Here is an 18,460-nt window from a genome sequence, read left to right as displayed (position 1 = left end):
ATCTCATCACCAACACAGTTGCTTTGCGGGGAATACAGATGTACCCACTCCTCATATGCAGTGCCCAACTTCCCCACCACCACAACCAGGCCAAGGGGTGAGCCACCGACTTTGGAAGCTTCTTGGTCAGTTTGGACTCAACTATGCCCATCTCAATGTTTTGTTCCTATTTTATCCATTCTTTCACTATTAAGAATAGAAAAGAGTTGGGACGCCTGGGTGACTCAGTCGGTTAAGTGTCCGACTTCAGCTCAGGTCATGATCTCACAGTTTGTGGGTTTGAGCCCTTCATCAGGCTCTGTGCTAACAGCTCAGAGCCTGTAGCCTGTTTCAGTCTCTGTCTCTGTGTCTCTCTGCCCCTCCCCTACTTGCGCTCTGTCTCTCTGTCTCTAAAATAAATAAACATGTAAAAAAATATATAAGAATATAGAGGAGTCAGAAGGGGACTCAATATTGCTGTAACCATATGATTTGCTGGATCCTCTTGAGTGAGTCATATTCTCCAAGTCTGTTCCCTTATTTGTGAGTTAAGAGGATTGAACTGGATGACCTTCGTGGTCCTCCTGGGCTCTGAGTCTTCCTCCCATCCCACCTTCCTCCCACCCCCACTGCAAGTAGGAGGTCAAAGTGCTGGGCTTCTTGTTTTTTTATCTTGAGCTCCTAGAGGTAAAATGAACACAGGTGAGATTTTACAACTCCTCAAACTCACTTTGCAGCTAGTAGGGAACTCAAATATTACACTGCACAGAGGCCATGCCTTCAGGCAGGAAAGGTAGCCATAGATAGGAAATATAGCTAGGAATAGATAGGAAAACTGTGATCCAGAGAAGCTAAATGTCTTGCACAAAGTCCAGCTTTTTTTGCTTTTTTTTTCCTTCTGTTTTTTTTTTTTTTGAGAGAGAGAGAGAAAGAGAGCAGGGAGGGGCAGGGAGAGACAGGGAGAGAATCCCAAGCAGGCTCTGTGTGTGTGGAGCCCAAAGCGGAGCTTGAACTCACAAACCTCGAGATCATGGCCTGAACCGAAATCAGAAGTCAGATGCTTAACCACCAAGCCACCCAGGTGCCCCTGGAAAGCCCCAGCTGTCCTAACAGGTGATACCAAGAGGCCCAGGAGCCAAATCTTCAGTTTCCTAGTGCTGACTTCCCCCAGACCACAACGGATGTTATGAGAAGGCATTATTTTGGGTATCAGCCAAAGCTTGAAAAGAAATCACTAAATACAAAATCAAGTCTTTATGGAAGCAAATCATAGCTATAGCCCCTTAATACTCATATTATTATTTATGACCAAGAGATGGTAGTGAGAGCTTTGATGCTAAACCCTTTCCAACTAGAAAGCTACGGGTAACTGGCGTTTTCCTTATCAGCCAATCTACTTAGTGACTATGGAAATCAGAAACCATGTCAGGGGCACTCACGATTGATGGCAAAGGACTTCCAACCTGACATACAGAGCTTGAGGAGAAGCCCTGCTTTGCTAACCGACGAGGTAATCTTGACACATTTACAAATGTGTTTATGGCTCTGCCAATGTTTAACAAGAACCTGCAGAAGCCAAAGAACTGTTCTATTTATCTGCAATTTTTCAATGCTATTGCTCTAAATAGCAAATGGTTTATTTTTAAAACTTGAGAGGTTCTTTTTTTAAGTTAAATTTCATTTCCCATATGTGTAGGAGAAGCTCTTTTAGGCTGAAATCATTCAGTTATCTGAGCCAAAATGATAATACTTTCCTCACTAACATAAAATCTAGAAATGTGCTCACAGAGAAAAATATCATTCCCAACGTGTACTCAAATTCACACTGAAGAATCCCAACATTCACTTCAGGGACAATTTCATTCTTGTAAATGATCAGCCTCACTCATCCAATACAGCTACAAAATCCACACAGCCACCCAGAGCATTAGTCATTGGGATTTCAAAGTACATTAAAACACACCACACAGATAAAAGCAGGGGTTGTTCTGGGTTTAGAGAATCTCAACATCAGTTCCTGGAGAGAGAAGTGGTAGATAGCTGGGTTCTCAAAGAGAAAAGGGCTGGAGTCCTCACCCATTACTGACACTGATCTGAAGGCTGAGAGGTATCATTATGCCACCAGCAAGTCACAGAGTCACTGGCCAGGCCCTGTGGTCTTGGCAGGGAGCTGGCTGTTCCTTCCAATTACCTCAAGACTAGTCCCATTAGCTCTTTAGCCCAGAGAGTGAATCTTGCCTCAACTCAGTCTCCAGATGGCTTCCTGAATTACCCACCCAGGTAACACCCTAGCCAGACTGAGATTTCTAGGACCCTCGGTAATCCGAGGCAGTGAGGGCCCACTGCTACATGATGCTGAAGATTTACCAGATGAACTACTTGATCTTTAATGCATTTGGAGGATCAAGTAGGCAGCAGGAAAAAGAAAGAACAACTCCCATGTAACACTTAACCTGGATAAGAATCTGCATTTTCCTTTGCGATGACTTGATATCCTTGCTTTTTCAAAGGAGAAAATCACCTGAACCAGGCCAGTGGCCACTTCCTTGTGCAACTCGTCCCAGGCACCCATTCATTGACTGTTTGAGCATGTCCTAATTCCAATACACTTAAAGAGCATTTTTCTCTTCATCCCCTCCATTGCCTGCAGGACTAACAATCCAAAGCAGTGTAATCCAGCAATAGCACTACTCCTCTTAGTCACAGGGCGAACTTGACCGTAGCCTGACTCCCTTGGCAAATGTATGCAAGGGAGAGTATGGACCGCTGAATTCCAGTGGTCATTGCCAAGTAACAAGTCATTCTTTTCCAACATTTACAAAAAAAAAAAAAAAAAAAAAAAAAAAAAAAAAAAAAAAAAAAAAAAGCAAGCAAACCTGGGGGTTAAATTGCATCCCTGTTGCCAGGAGTTAATTAGTTATGCAACAGCCAAAGGTCAGCAGCAGATGATACAAAAATCCCCACAATTAGAATAATCAGTAAGTAGGCATTCAGCAATTGCATACCAAGTGAAAGATTCACCAATGCAGTGGCAATGCATGCCTGCTTCTGCAGCCCCACCCCCCCTGAGCCAGTGGCTTGCACTCCACGTAAAATAAGAAGGAAGCTTCTGGTCTCTTCCACATCCATTCATGGACATGCAGGGCCTCCAAACCTCCAAAGGACAAAAACAGCAGGCGAGGATATCTATCAAGCATGCTCCCTCTGTTCCAGACATTAGCCATGCTAGTTCCCACCCATGTAATTACTCTTCTGTTGACCACCCACATTTATTCAGCTTTCAAGACATGACAACAAGGTCTGAGATTTGAGGCATGTACCTGACTCTCTCTCCCCTCCAGGGGTGGTGGAATCTGATCAGCAAAACCAATCTTCCCTGGATCACCCATAAAGGCACTAACCTCATCCACGTTCTCAAAAGCGTTGATGACATCATATGGCAAACAGGACAGAAGGTCAATCACAAACCACGTCTTCAGGTAGTTCATGCGGATGAGTTTGGGGTCAGAAATCACCTCCCCAGCTGGTCCAACAAAAGTAGTATGAAAATTCAGCACAATGTCCACCAAAAAGATCACATCCACGATACTATCCACAACCAGCCAGGCCACGTTGTTCTGCCTGGTTTTAAAGGAGACATTGTAAGGGACCAGGATAGCTGTGTAGAAGGTTAAGATCAAGATGATCCAATCCCACGTGGTCTTAAAAACACAGTAATGTAAGATGATGTGAGGGGGAGTCTTTGGTGCCTCTTGCTTGTACTGGGGAAGGATGTCTGAGCCCAGCTGTAGAACCTGTACAGAAAAACATGATCAAGAGAGAACTAAGTTAGGATTTCATTGCAAGCATCTGACCAATCAGCATCTGTCACTATTAAATGCTCATGAGACTCCAGATGGATCGTTAGGAGCAAAAACAGGTACTAGAGAGGGTGCCTGGGTGGCTCAGTCAGTTGAGTCTCCAACTCTTGATTTGGGCTCAGGTCATGATTTTGCAGTTCGTGAAACCAAGTCCCACGTCTGGCTCTGCACTGGGCATGGAGCCTGCTTAAGATACTCTCTCTCCCTCTTCCTCTGCCCCTCCCCTACTCACACTAACTCTCTTTAAAAAAAGGGGGGGGGGGGGGGGGGTTACTAGAGGAGTATGAGAGAATCGAAGTGAACATTATAATATAATCATGAGGAAACAATGAAAATCTATTATTTGGCTTCCTGTGAGCCAAGCATTGTACTAAGTACCTCACATACATTTATTATCTCACTTAATTCTAAACACAACCCTGTATTGTTGGCTAATTATTATTCCAATGCAACAAGTCAGAAACTGAGGCTGAAGACGATTAAGCAACTTTACTCAACAAATATTCACCGTTCTGTGCCAGGAACTGTCCTAGATGCTGGATGTACAGCAATGAAGGAAACAGTGTGATGCCTGCTCTCGTGGAGCTGGGACTAGTAGACAAATCAAGATAACTTCAAATTGTGATAAGAGCTAACTAAGAGGAAGGGGTAGGGACATGGTGACTGGATAGAATATGACATAAAGAGAAGGGGAGGAACAGCATTTGAACTGAAACTATTAATGACAACCAGAAACCATCTATTCAAACTTGTATGAAAAACTATCTGAGGCAGAGATAATAACTAGCAAATAACCCCAGGGGGGGACAAGCTAGATGTTTTCAGGCAAAAAGGGAAGTCTGGCATGACCAAAGCCGACTGGATGATGGGAAAGGGATGCCAGATGAGCTCAGAGGGGGAGCGGAAACCAGACCACACAGGACCTAGCGGGCCATGAGGAGGGACTGGACTTCATTCCCAGTATGTCTGAGTGGAACTGGAGAGGTTTAACAAAAGACATTAATCTGGTGCGTGTTTTTAAAAGATCACCCTGGCTACTATGTAGATAATGAATTGAGGCAGAGGATTAGAGCAAAGAACAGACTCAGGGAACTTGTTATAACAGCCTGGGAAAGAGATGAGGTGATGGGGTAAAGTAGTCTGATTTTTTTACATATTTTTTACATAAAACCAGCTGATGACGTGCTTATGGTCAGAAAGGAAAGGAAAGGGAGCAGTGGAAAGTACCACTACTCTGTCCCAAAACCCAGCATGGTGGCTGGCCCAGAGTAGGCAGGCACTACAGGATGGTTTTTAAGTGGATGACTGAACTTCAAGGTCATACAGCTAGCAAAAGATGGAACCAAGCCCCAGACTAGGTCTAGCTGGATTAGAAACACATGCTGTTTCACATCAAGGTTACATTTCCCTAAATAATAGGCTTTTGCAGAAGCAGACTCAGTGAAGGATGAAGTCCAGAGAAGCTCAGCTCCGAGAAAGTATCACAGATGGGTTTCACACTCAGTAGCCAGCTTTCAGAGGCCAGGCCAAGCTGGAAGGGACCCTCACCCCCTGCCCCCAGCTGCTCCTCTGTGCCACCTACAGGTTCTTATAAACCTCTAGGTGAAACTTCCTCTTGTGTCATGAGAACTTGTTTTTTCCCCTAGAGGATAAAGAGCCCTTAGTGAATATAATCTGAATATCCTTGTCTCCTCTATGGTTGGCTCCAGGCCTTAAAAGGCAAGTGAAAGAAAGCCAGAAATCTATAGAGTGCCCAGTGTACATCTTTGGGTACGGGAACTGTTTCCACCCCTCCCCCCGATGCACATAGCCCTTCTAGGCTTGGGATTTTAACTTCTCTTCCCATGGAAAGGAATTTATACAAGTGTGGTTAAGGAAGCTTGAGCCCTGAAACCACAAAGGAGGAAAAGAGAGAGACCTATAAGAATAAAGCAAATAAAAATAAATTGTAAGGGACTTTCACTTCCAGAAAGATAAAGTAGACACACTTTTTCTACTCCTCCTCTAAGTACAGCTAAACATCTTGGACATTACATTTAACACAAATTTAAGACTCTGAAAGAGGAAAAAAGCAAAAAACTGCCTAGGCATAACAGAGATGTGTTCTCTGGGTTTTCTTTGTGCCTCATGTATTCCCAGACTTAAAGCTAAAGAAGCCAAGAACCTGGAAAGACCAATGGATGCAGACAAAAAAAAGTTCCAACAAAAGCCCACTCTCTATAGTGACAAGAATGGGAAAGGGGCAGCCTCCCGAGACAGAAAGTTGTTAGATAATAACCACTCTACCATAGGCAAGCAGCACAGTAAAATGGGTGGCCCCATAACTACCCAGGCCAGCAAAGGCTACTAGGAAGCTAGATTTCCCCCATCTCAAAGTTGTAATGAAGCACTCAACCTCCTCCTTTTTCTCCTCCTCCCTATGGGGCTACTGCTGGAAAAGGCCCAGTAGGAAGCCTGGATTTCCATGTCCACCCAGCAGTAATGAAGCCACCTCTGCCCACAAGACAGGGAGGTATCAGTGTAAGTTCAATGGGCAACAGAATTCTCACCCCGACCCAGAGATAACAAGCAGCACCCCTAGGTGTCAATAGAGGCTGGGTTAAAAACCTAAACTTCTACCCCAACCTGGTAGAAATGAGGGGATACCTCCCCCTTCTTCTGCCATATTCAGGTCAAAGGAAGCCACCTAAAACAAAAGCTTAAATAAGATCCAGAGTTCCAAACATAAAATTTCCAAAATGCCCATTTCTACCAAAAATCGCTTGTTATGCCAAGAAATAGGTAAATATCAAATGAATGAAAAATAACCAATAGGTGCCAACATCAAGATGACAGAGATGTCAGAAATATCTGATGAAGATTTTTAAACAGCCATCCTAAAAATGCTTGGACAGGCAATTACAAACATGCTTGAAACAAATGAAAAAAAAATAGAAAGTGTCAGAAATAGCAAAAGAGTAGAAAGTCCCAGCAAAGAAAGAGAAGATATAAAGATGAACCAAATATCAATTTTAGAACCAAAAATGCAATAACCAATGTAAACATTTCAGTAGATACGTTCAACAGCAAAATGGAGGGGAAAGAGGAAACAATCAGTGAAACTTGAAGAGGAAACAATAGAAATTACCCAATCTGAACAACAGAGACAGAAAAGTGTCTTACATAATGATAAAACGGTCAATTCATAAGGACATAGAAACCCTGATGTGTATATACCAGACAGTTCTGAATACATGCGAAGCAAAAACTGGTATAACTGAAAGGGGAAACAGTCCAGTCCACACACTTCCCTCACAATCTTTGATAGAACAACCAGACAGAAAATTAGCAAGGATATAGCATAACCCAACAACATCATCAACCAACAGAATTTAGTCGATATTTATAAAACACTCCACCCACCAAGAGCGGAATGCTCTTTTAGGAGGATGAAAAGACACACTATGACCTAGAGAAGATTTTTTGCAAACCACATACCCCACAAAGAAATAGTATCTAGAATATATGATGTATAATGTATAATCTCAAAACTCAACAATAAAAAAAAACAAACAATCCAATCAGAAAATGAGGAAAAGGCATGGAGGGACATTTCCTCCAAGAGCATATACAGATGGCAGACAAGCCCATGAAAAGATGTGCCATCTGGGAAATGCAAATTAATATAATGATAAGCTATCAATACTCACCTATGAGAATGGCTGAACTAGAAAAGAGTGACAACACCAAAGGCTGGTGAGAATGCAGATAAACTGGAGCACTCGTATACTGTCAGTGTCAACATCAAATGGTACAACCACTCCAGGAAAGAATTCTGCAGTTAAACCAAATATGCAACTGCCGTATGACCCAGCCCATTAAAATGAAAACTTACGCTCACACAAAAACCTGTACACGAATATTTACAGAGCATTATTCCTAATGGCTAAAAACTGGAAAGAACCCAGATGTCCTTCAACAGATAAATGGTTAGGTACACCACAGTACATCCACACTACAGAAAATACTCAGCAATATAAGGGTACAAACTATTGATACATGCTGTGAGCTGGACTGAAAAAAACAATCCCCAAAGATAAGGTACTACATGATTCCGTTCACACAAGATCCTTGAAAGGACAAAATTATACCAAAAGAGAACAAATTAATGGTTGCCAAGGGCTTACGGAGGGCGTGAGGGCAGAAAGGAAGTGAGTGTAGCTATACAAAAGCAACACAAGGCTTTCTTGTGGCAGTGGAATATTCTGTATCTTGACTGTACCAATGTCAGTATCTTGGCTATGATATTGTTCTATAGTTTTGCAGGAAGCTGCCATCCAGGGAAACTGAGGTAGAGCCCATGGGATCTCTATGTATTATTTCTTCCATGTGGAAGCTATAGTTATCTCAAAATAAGAAGTTTAATTTTACAAAGTCAATGAATATAGATGAATTACAAGCATTGTAAAGAAGAGGTCCTGGGCATTCAGCTAAGGGAAAGGCAGGGGAAAGGTAGGTGACTTAATTAGTGGTTTATTGTATTGTTTGCAAAATACAGTCTGGGTGATAAGACTATTGAGCAAGAACTTAAAGGAATCCACAAGTAAGCAGCCACCTGCTGACAGTACAGCAAAGTTGCCTGGAGCTCCAGGATTCTTGGTAACAAGCCCTCAGGAGGAAATGCCTTTTTAGAGAAAAATGGCTGTTCCTGTGACACTTTAATATAATCCATAATTATTTCTAAGTGGATTCCCAAGCTTTCCGGGACACTATGAAGCCCTGCTTGAATGAGGCCTGAGTCAACAGTGTCTTCATACCTCCCCCAAACTCCAGGTTGACCGCAGATTCTCCCCCCCGCTTCTATTCCTGTATCATGTGTTCAAAGGGGATTGACTGAGGTGTGAAGCTAGACGTGGAGGGTTGTTGGGGACTCGAATTCAGTTTCTCTCTTCCATCTCTGAGATGTAGCCTTTCACACTGAAACCATGGGGTAACTGCATTCTGGGAGTAGACTCAGATGTTAGGATATTTGATCAGAATAAATGTGACACTCTTTTCCAAATCTTTATGCTAAAGGCTACAAATGATTCCCAGAAGGTCAAGCTTTTGTAGTTTGGTGATCCTATATATTTTACTCTCATGTTAACTCTTTAGCAATTACCTATAGAAAATGGAAGGTGGAGGGGCGCCTGGGTGGCTCAGTCGGTTAAGCGTCCAACACTTGATTTCTACTCAGGTCATGATCTCACTGCTGTGAGATCGAGCCCCACATCAGGCTCCGTGCTGACAGCATGGAGCCTGCTTGGAATTCTCTCTCCCTCTCCCTTTGCCCCTCCACCACTTGCACGTGCACACATACATGCTCTCTCTCAAAAAAAAGAAAAAAAGAAAACATAAGGTGGAAATATCCATGAAGCAACTTTTTCATGATAACCTATATTCTTAAGAAAAGTTTCCTGATCAAAAGAATATTTTGCATCCATTTAACTACCTGACTCCAACAGTCTTTTCAGAGTCCAGTGGCAAAGGACTAATTATGCATGTTGATCAGAAAGATTCCTGTGAGACTGGCCCACCTCCCCCCTCAGAAGTGTGTTTGGAAATGGATTCAGACCAGGCACCACTCTGATGAGCTCCAGGACTGTCATCCTCAGGAGAAAAAGCTTTCTCAGAGTCATTCAGAATATCATTATCTGGGAAAGGGTTAGTGTCCTCCCAAGGGAGGAAGTCTTCGAGTTCAGATTCAAAAGAGATGGGATGCCCACCTTGTGTCCAGCCATAAGAGGCTTGCCTTATGTTAGATGTTCAGTGACACTTCCAGAGCTTTGCAGAGGAACAGCTTCCCCAGACATGAGGACACAATGACCTGGTGAGGCGGTCCCAGGGACCATAGCAGCCAGTCATCTTCCCCACCTCTTTTCTGCATTTGTCAGCATGAACACGAGCTTCTAGTTTCTTTCATTTGATTCGTTTCGCACAGTAGAAACTTCCAAAGCAGAGGTCTGGAAGCCCCTTCAAAATGCGCTTCCAAGAGCAGGCTTGTGTCTGTCCTATCTGCCCAATCAGACCAGGAGTCCCCCAAATGCAGATACTACTTCACCAAGTGTCACACTCTCCCTGTGCCTCCTCCCCCTACAATACCCAGTCCCAGGCTCTGCCCACCGGAAAGGCTCATTACAGGCCATTACTGATGATGCCAAAGAATGCTCATCTCAAACACTGATTCTGGAGTTAGGGCTTTTCCCTAGATGAAGAAGAGGCACATCTGTCTGGCTGTCACATTTCTCTAGTGCTTTTAGTTCCAAAATCCTCTATTGGATTTTTGAATCCCCGTAATCACCCTGTGAGGGGGTTCTACAGATGGGAAAACAGAGGCTCAGAGAGACAAAGTGACTCACCCTGAGTCATACCAGGGCTGAGTAAGCAGAGAGCTAGGAGCGCAAGCCAGGCTGCCAACTCCGAGCCTTCAAGTGTGTTCACTAATCTGTTTGTACAGTCTGAAATACCCTTCGCAGCACAGTGACATACGTCATCACATCTCACACAACCTCCTGAGAGGGGAAGGCCGGTGTTTTTCTTATTTTACAAATTGGGAAAATAGGCCCAGAAGGCAAAAGGGCTTGCTCACAATCATACTGCAGATGACCAAGCCCAGTTTCCTAATTCAATGCTTTTCTTCTGTCGTAGGACCCTTGAAAACTACAGCTTTTCCACAAGGCCTCTGCATGATGGCAACACGTCACCCTGTCATCTTATGAACCCAGCTTCTGGTCGAAAGTGACATCCCCCAGTGTAGACCTTCTCTAGGCCTTCCCAGTTAAAGTCCCAAACCAGCCACACTGGCCAGAGCCTATCTCCCTGAAGACCATATGCCATGGTCCCCAAGCCACGCCTAGCTAGATTAAGAAAGAAGCGGGACCAAGCCACCTCACCCGGAAACCCTCTGTGTCAAAAGATGGTCACCACACAAAGTGATTCCTACTGAAGTAGATTAGAAATTAGAGCATCTCAAGTGCTGCCCTCTGCTATGCCTCACTCCCAGCTCATGTTTTTCCCTTGTGAATCAAGGAAAAAATCAGGGAAGTCAATCTTCGCTTCATTACTGATGAGCCTCAGGCAAAGCGAGGTCCCCATGCCTCAGTTTCCTCTACTGAAAAATGAAGCTAATACCACTTATTCCAGATAGATACTGTGAAGGTCAAGCAAAAATAGAGATATAGATATGGGTGTACATGTATGAATTTTTCTTGTAAATAGGTAAGCAGTATCCAAACACTAGTATTTTTGTACAAATAAAGGAAAAGATTGCTTCAGGATCTTTTCATGTGTCTGTTGGTTATCTGCATGTCTTCTTTGGAAAAATGTCTATCATGTCCTCTGCCCATTTTTAATGGGATTATTTGTGGGGGTTTTTGGTGTTGACTTATATAACTTCTTTATATATTTTGGATATTAACTCCTTATTGGATAGATCATTTGCAAATATCTTCTCCCATTCAGGAGATCCTGGGTGAAAATCAGGAAGACTCCAGCAATCAGCTCATGAAGTACATCCTGTTTGCCTAACGGCCTTGGCTTCCTCAAAGACCAAGAATGACAGAACTAAAATGGCCTTGTAAGAAAGGAAGACTGATAAAATACATTTATTTGGGGGGAAAAAAGGCAAAATAAAATGGCCTCAGAGATCCCATCAATTCTATGGACTCTTATGGAAACAACCATGAACACCTGGACACCAAAGTCACCCATGAGGATCCAAAGATCCCACAGTTTAGAGGAAAAGAGAAGGGGTGCCTGGATGGCTCAGTCGATAAAGCATCCAACTTCAGCTCAGGTCATGATCTCACGGTCTGTGGGTTGAAGTCCCACGTCGGGCTCTGTGCTGACAGCTCAGACCCTGGAGCCTGCTTCAGATTCTGTGTCTCCCTCTCTCTATGCCCCTCCCCTACTCATACACTGTCTCTCTGTCTCTCTCAAAAATATATAAACATTAAAAAAATTTTTTTTGAGTTTCTATGCCAGAGACCTTGGCATTCCTTTATTTTTTTAAATATGAAATTTATCATCAAACTGGTTTCCTATACAACATCCAGTGCCCATCCCAACAACATTAAAAAATTTTTGAAGAGAAAAGAGATGTGCAACCAAACTACTAAAATATAATACAAAAGTGGTAAGAGATGCATGTATAAAAGTACTTCAGGAGCAGAGGAAAAGAGGCAATGAACTGACTTAGGTAGTCAGGAAAAGCTTAGACGTGAGGTGATTGCCAAGACCTCCCTTGAAGGATGGGCCATGGACAGACAAAACGCAGGCAGGGCATTTTCAGCACCCAGTGTACACAAGGCTTATGTAGAGGAAGTGGGGTAAGAGCTGAGTGTGGGAGAAGCCTGGTGTGGCTGAGGCCTAGAAGTGGTTTGCATTTTGTTGTCATTTTGTGTTTTGATGGGGTGACGTGTCTACAGAAGACAAAATTGGAAAATGATGCTAAATATAAGGGAAGAGGAAGGCAAACCTTGATGTGCCCTTTACGTCAAGGTAAGAATTTTAAGTAAGGGAGGTTCATAATCAACTGCTGTGTGCGAAGGTACTCCAGCATCCGGGTGACAGAAGGAGAAGAGGCAAGCCTGGATGCACAGGGAGGCCTGCTATGAGGTACCACAGAATTCCAGGAAAGAGATGATGCGGGCTGAATAGGGAGGAGCAGTGGACAAGATCATGGGCAAACTGTAAAGTCTTCCTGTCCTGGGACACTGAAGACCTGGCCAATCCACCATGGCCAGGATGGGTCCTAACAAGGGTCAGAGGAGCGAACAGCCTCAAGACTGTCATCTCCTGGAGGGTGGCAGCCATCATCTCCCGGGAGGATGGCAGCAGAAGGGCCCAGGGTCAGACACAGGGAACTTCCTCTTTCACAGTGGCCCCAACGTACTCAACGATTCACCAACCAAACTGGCTTCACTGATCATTTAAGGACACAGGACAACCCACAAACACCACCATCCCATCATCCACCACGACTCTCTCAAACATCCTCCCCCTGTGGGCAAAGAGAAATCCTAGCCCTCAGAACCCCTTTACTCCAGGCAAACGCGCCACCCCCCCCCATGCCCCGCCCACTTCCCTAACACAGACTCTGTTTCTATTTAGAAACGATTTTGGTTTTTATGACTACAGAGTGAGGACAAACTCAGTCCCCGCCAGAAAATGTACAAAGGAAATGAGAGAGCAGGATGTTAACGAAGCTGAGAATGATGCTCCAGTTACAAAATAAAGCCTGATTTGGGGTTTCAAACACTCCAAGCTAAACAACTGTTTAATTCCTGTCATAAACACCCTTCTCCATAAACCAGACAGGTGTTATTTTTAGAACTTTTTCCATGATGTCCTTGTTCTTTCATGGAAGAGATAAAGGCAGTGGGAAGCAGTTAAAAGTATTAACCCATATACTTTATGTCATGGTCCAGTACCAAGCCCCACAAAATGTAATAGGGTAACGATCTGGGTTTCCTCTTACTCTTCTTACTTCTTACTCTTCTCACTTCTACTCTGGTTTCTGCTGAGAAATTCTTTTAACTTTGTATTTTGAAATCTTTATCCAAATTTTTTAAATTCAGGTTTTGAGAATAAGTGATGAGGACGAATGACGGTAATATTGCCATCCCACCAAATCAGCAAGAAATAGTATTCCACTACCATGGCCAAGACAGACAAGGGAGGAGGCGGTTAATGTGAAAGGGAATTGACATTTAGTGAGGACCTACTAAGTGTGAAGCACTGAATGAGGTTCTTGCTTCCTTCTTCTTTCATTCATTTAATGAACATTTTACCAAGCACTTACTATTACGTTTGATGGCACGGATGTAGAATAAATAAGAGAGACAATGCCCCTGCCTTCACACACCTTCCATCCACCAGAAGAGGCAAATATTCAACGACAGCATTCCCGGCGGCATGAGTGCTCAACACGGAAATTGCACATGGCAAGGAGAGGGACTGAGGAGGTTGAGCTGGCGTTGAGTGGGGCAGGGACCGTTGGGAAGGTGTGATGTCTACTTGGAGACTTGAGGAATGGATAGGAACTAGCCCAGCCAGAGAAGGAGCAAGAACTTGCAGGCAGAGGAAGGGCACATTCCAAGTCCCAGAGGCAAGAGAGTTTGACTGGTGTGAGTGCCACCTGGCCGACAACGCTCAGAGAGAGCCGGGGCAGCCAGATAAGGCTGGAGAGAGATGAGCTGGATTTTGTAAGTCATTACATAAATTTTAAATTCACCCAAAGAAGTGGCGAGATGACATTAAAGGATTTCTAAGCAGGAAGCGATAAGATCCCTTTTTGTTGTAAAGCATCACAAATCCTTACTACCATCCTTCGGGGCAGGTAGTATCCTTATTTCATCAGATGAGGAAAGATAAGTGAGGTGAAGTAACTTTCAGAAAGTCACACAGCTGGAACGTAGTGGAGTTTTGGATGAGAATTCAGGTCAGTCTGACTCCAAATCCTCTTCTCATTCTACTATCTCATCTTATCTCTTAAGAGGAAAGAAGGAAAGAGAGAGAAAAATAAAGAGGGAGGGAGGGGGAAGGATGGGGAGAGGGAGAAGGAGAGGGAGAGAGAGAGGGAAAGGAGAAAAGAAAAAAACTACAGAAAATCCTTAAGCATCATTTCACATGATCATTTATAACTTTTTACCAAAATCAAATGTATGGGTGATCCCTGGTATAACTGATCACTTGCTTTTTCCCCTGCCTGTCTTGAATAAACAGTTTATTAAAATATAATAAACCATACACAAAATGATACACCAAGGAGAAAAGCTGAGAGTCCTCCCCCAAGCACAAGACGCCAGTCGTCAGACAAGAGAGGGCTGGTCAGAAGGAGCCCCATGGACCGGGAGTGCCCACGGAGCGATGCTGGCCTTCAGAGCTGGAAGGCAACGGCAAGGCCATTAGTCCATCCTTATTTCCCAAGCTCACATTCAAAATACCATCAAGTGGTCATCCAAATACCTCCGGTAATGACCAACTTACTACCTACAAGCACACTGAGACAGTTCTATTTAAAATGACTCTTTTCAAGAGGCAAAATTAGCCCAAGACACTGTAGCAGAAGCTTCTGTTGTCAAAGTTAGACTCCTCTCCAAGACAGGAGAGTATCATGTAGCAGTGAGGCATCACTGGAGCGTGTCACTCTTCCCTGAGTCTGAAGAGTCAAGTGAAGTCAACACCTAGAAAGCAAAAAAGTGAAGCAGGAAATCCCAATTTCAAGGTACATACAGTCTGCTTCCAGGAAAAAGGATAACCCTTTGCTCCCATACATATTGGCAGCCTCCACCGGTGATTCCGGCCTGTGAGACTGGAAAACTAGGAACCATGACAGACTCATCCTGGACCTGGTACCTGCCTCTGCAGCAGGCAGTGCCTCTGAGCATCACTTGTGAATGCAGACAGCAAGCGTGGCTGTGCATATGTGCAGTAAGTAAACTTCAGTTCTCTGCATCTCTGTTCAGCTGCCCAGGCTGCTGGCTGGTTCTTCACCAGCTCATGCAGTTCAGGCACGTTGTACTGATGGGCGGCTGGGGCAGCATCCCTGACCATGTAAGGCAGGCATCCTCTATATTTATCCTATCAAATCCCTGTGCAGTACATAAAAAAGTAAGTGCTCCTCCTTTAAAAATTAATGAAAATGTTGGGGTGCCTGGGTGGCTCAGTGGGTTAAACATCCAACTATTGATTTCAGCTCAGGTCATGATCTCATGGTTCATGGGTTTGAGCCCCACATCAGGCTCTGCACTGACAGCATGGAGCCTGCTTGGGGTTCTCTCTCCCTCTCTTTCTGCCTCTCCCTCACTTGTGCTCACTCTCTCTCCCTCTCAAAATAAATAAATAAACTTAAAAAAAATTTAATGAATTTAAATGTTAAAACTTTAGACTGAGTAAAGCAATCAGTAGCACCACATGCAGTAATGGGGACAGAAGAAAGTGGCACACGGGGTTAGACAGGCAGCATAAATGGGTACAACCTTGTCATGTGAACTCTGGCAGTTTCTACCAAGTTTTAAATGTTTGCACCCTCTGTCTCCTTAATCGTACTTCTAGGAACCTGTCATATTCACATGAACGCAAGTATTTACAGAGCCAACAGTCAATAGAGTGAACTAAGCAAATACGGCAAACTTCCAGTTATACCAAACATGCTGAGATGCTGTTTAAAAATTAAACATTTAAAAAGAAATCGTAAAGTTCAAAATCTCAGGTATCGGAAGCGAAACAGGAGCACAAAACCAAAGAGGCCAGTAGGAGCTGAAACCAAACAGCCCAGGTGTTTTTTTGGAAGCGGGGTTATCAGAAGAGGGGGCACGCTGTAGAGGACAGGAGGGGGTCACACAGGCTCTGGGTGACAAAGGGCTGCCCTGACAGAGAAACACAGAACAAAAGACCTCCACCACATATAAAAGGAACCTGGACACGTGTCTGGAACTTTGGGGAGAAAAAGCGTTATGTGTGACAAATCAAAACCCCAAACGTATGCCATACACAAGGGTGGAGCCGGAATTCACACTGTGCACACGGTTGGAAGCCCCAGGGCTAAAACTTTTACAGAAAAGCTGGTCTGAACCCTGGGGAAACTTTATGATATACGGTACAGGCACACTCAACCACCATATCCAGATGCCTCCACAACTGGGGACCCAACAGACTCCCACCAAAAACCTCTAGCTGTAGATAAGCTCGAGAGAAAATTAAATGGTAAGAGAGAAGATTTTAAAGTATGCCTACATGTTTAATGCAATAAAAAAAGAAAGAAATGTTAGCAGAACTGAATTTAAAAATGGGCAAGAGACATGAATAAGCTTTTTACCCAATAAGCTTGTAGTTGGAAACAAGCTCAAGAAAAGATGTTCAGCATCTTGAGCCATTTACTAAAATGCAAACTAAGACCACGATGAGCTATCACGATACATTCATTAGTGTGAAAAATGAGAAAGAGTGGCAATATCAAACGCTGGCAAGGATGTAGAGAAACCGCATTGCTGGTAGGAAGATGAAGTGATATAACCAACTGCAATTGGCAAATAGTTTGGCAGCTCCTTTCAAAACTAAATATACACTTACATGCATACACACACACACACACACACACACACGAATGCATGTAAAAACTGGTAAAGCCCATATATAATCTTTAATTTAAGTAACGCGATTCTTATTCTACACATGTCGATTTCCTGGTTTTGCTATTGTAGGACAGTTATATAAGATGTTACCATTGAGGGAGGTTGGGTGAAAGGAACCACTCTCCATACTAGTTTTTCAACTTCCTGTGAATCTGTAATTCTTTCAAATAAAAAGCTTTCAAAAATCAATGTTGGGTGTAAAATGCAAGTTATAAAATATCACAGTATGATATCATTTGTACAAATATATTTTTAAAATACACACAATCATACCATATGTGCTTTATGGTTAAATACATAAGTGATAAAAATATTAAAACACCAGTAGTAAGGAGATATACAATTTCAGGATAATGACTACCTCTAGGAATAAGTTTAAAGAGGACCTCAACTTTATCTTTAATATTTTAATTTTCACAAAAGAATCTGAAGTGAGAAACTGTCAACATTCACTATATAGATTGTATAATAAAAGAAGGCTTGTTAAATTACTCTTTACCTCTCTGTTTAAAAGATTTCTATTTTAAAACCAAAAATATACATACAAGGAGGTTCACCGAAGTATTATCTATAATAGCCAAAAATTGGTAACTGTATAAATACCCGTCAAGGGAAGATAGCTAAATAGATCTGGATATAGTCATGAAGTGGAAGACAAAAGAACCAGTAAAAATGAAGGCGGGGGCACCTGGGTGGTGCAGTTGCTTAAGGTTCCAACTTTGGCTCAGGTCATGATCTCAGGGTTAGTGAGTTCAAGCCCCACATCCGGCTCTGACAGCTCAGAGCCTGGAGCCTGTTTCAGATTCTGTGTTTCCCTCTCTCTCCGCCCCTCCCCCATTCTCTCTCTCAAAAATAAATAAGCGTCAAAAAAATTTTTTTAAAGGGGAAAAAAAAAGAATGAAGGGCATATGTACTGTTAGGGAAATATCCCAAATACACGAGTAAGTAGGGGGAAAAAAGCACAATGGAAAATAATTTATATGCTAGGACCACATTTTTGTTTAAAAAATCACTATAAATATATACAAACATTGTAATAAAACTCATATACTGTTTAAAAATGGTTACTTCCAAGAAATAGTGGACATTTCACTTCTTACTTTATATACCTCTCTTTTAAAATCTGATAAAGAAGAACCTGTTTTATTTCTGAAAACTGAAATTTTTTCCTTACTGAGATGTAATTGACGTATAACATATTAGTCTCAGATATACAACATAATGATCTGATATGTGTATAGTTGTGAAATGATCATTATACAGTTAAAAATTTTTCTTCTGATGAGAACTTTTAATATCTACTGTCTTACCAATTTTCAAATACGCAATACAGTATTGTTAACTACAGCCACCGTGCTGTATGTTACATCCCCCTAACTTACTCATTTTATAAGTGTAAGTTTGTACACTTTTGAACCCCTTCCCCCATTTCTCCCACCCCCAACTTAGCAACCATCAACTATTCTC

General features: G+C 42.9%; 1 protein-coding gene across 1 annotated transcript in view; it reads right to left on the bottom strand.

Annotated features, from left to right (window-relative positions):
* The window catches only part of KCNH1 (potassium voltage-gated channel subfamily H member 1), a 331,323-nt gene that overhangs the window by 297,651 nt on the left and 15,212 nt on the right, over positions 1 to 18,460 (bottom strand). The window contains exon 3 of the mRNA XM_049635049.1: positions 3,300 to 3,773. Within this exon, the coding sequence (XP_049491006.1) occupies positions 3,300 to 3,773 (474 nt within the window). The remainder of the gene's footprint in view (positions 1 to 3,299; positions 3,774 to 18,460) is intronic.

This window comes from Panthera uncia, chromosome F1 (assembly GCF_023721935.1).
Source record: "Panthera uncia isolate 11264 chromosome F1, Puncia_PCG_1.0, whole genome shotgun sequence".
Lineage (NCBI taxonomy): Eukaryota > Metazoa > Chordata > Mammalia > Carnivora > Felidae > Panthera > Panthera uncia.
This window is presented reverse-complemented; position numbering and strand designations above follow the sequence as displayed.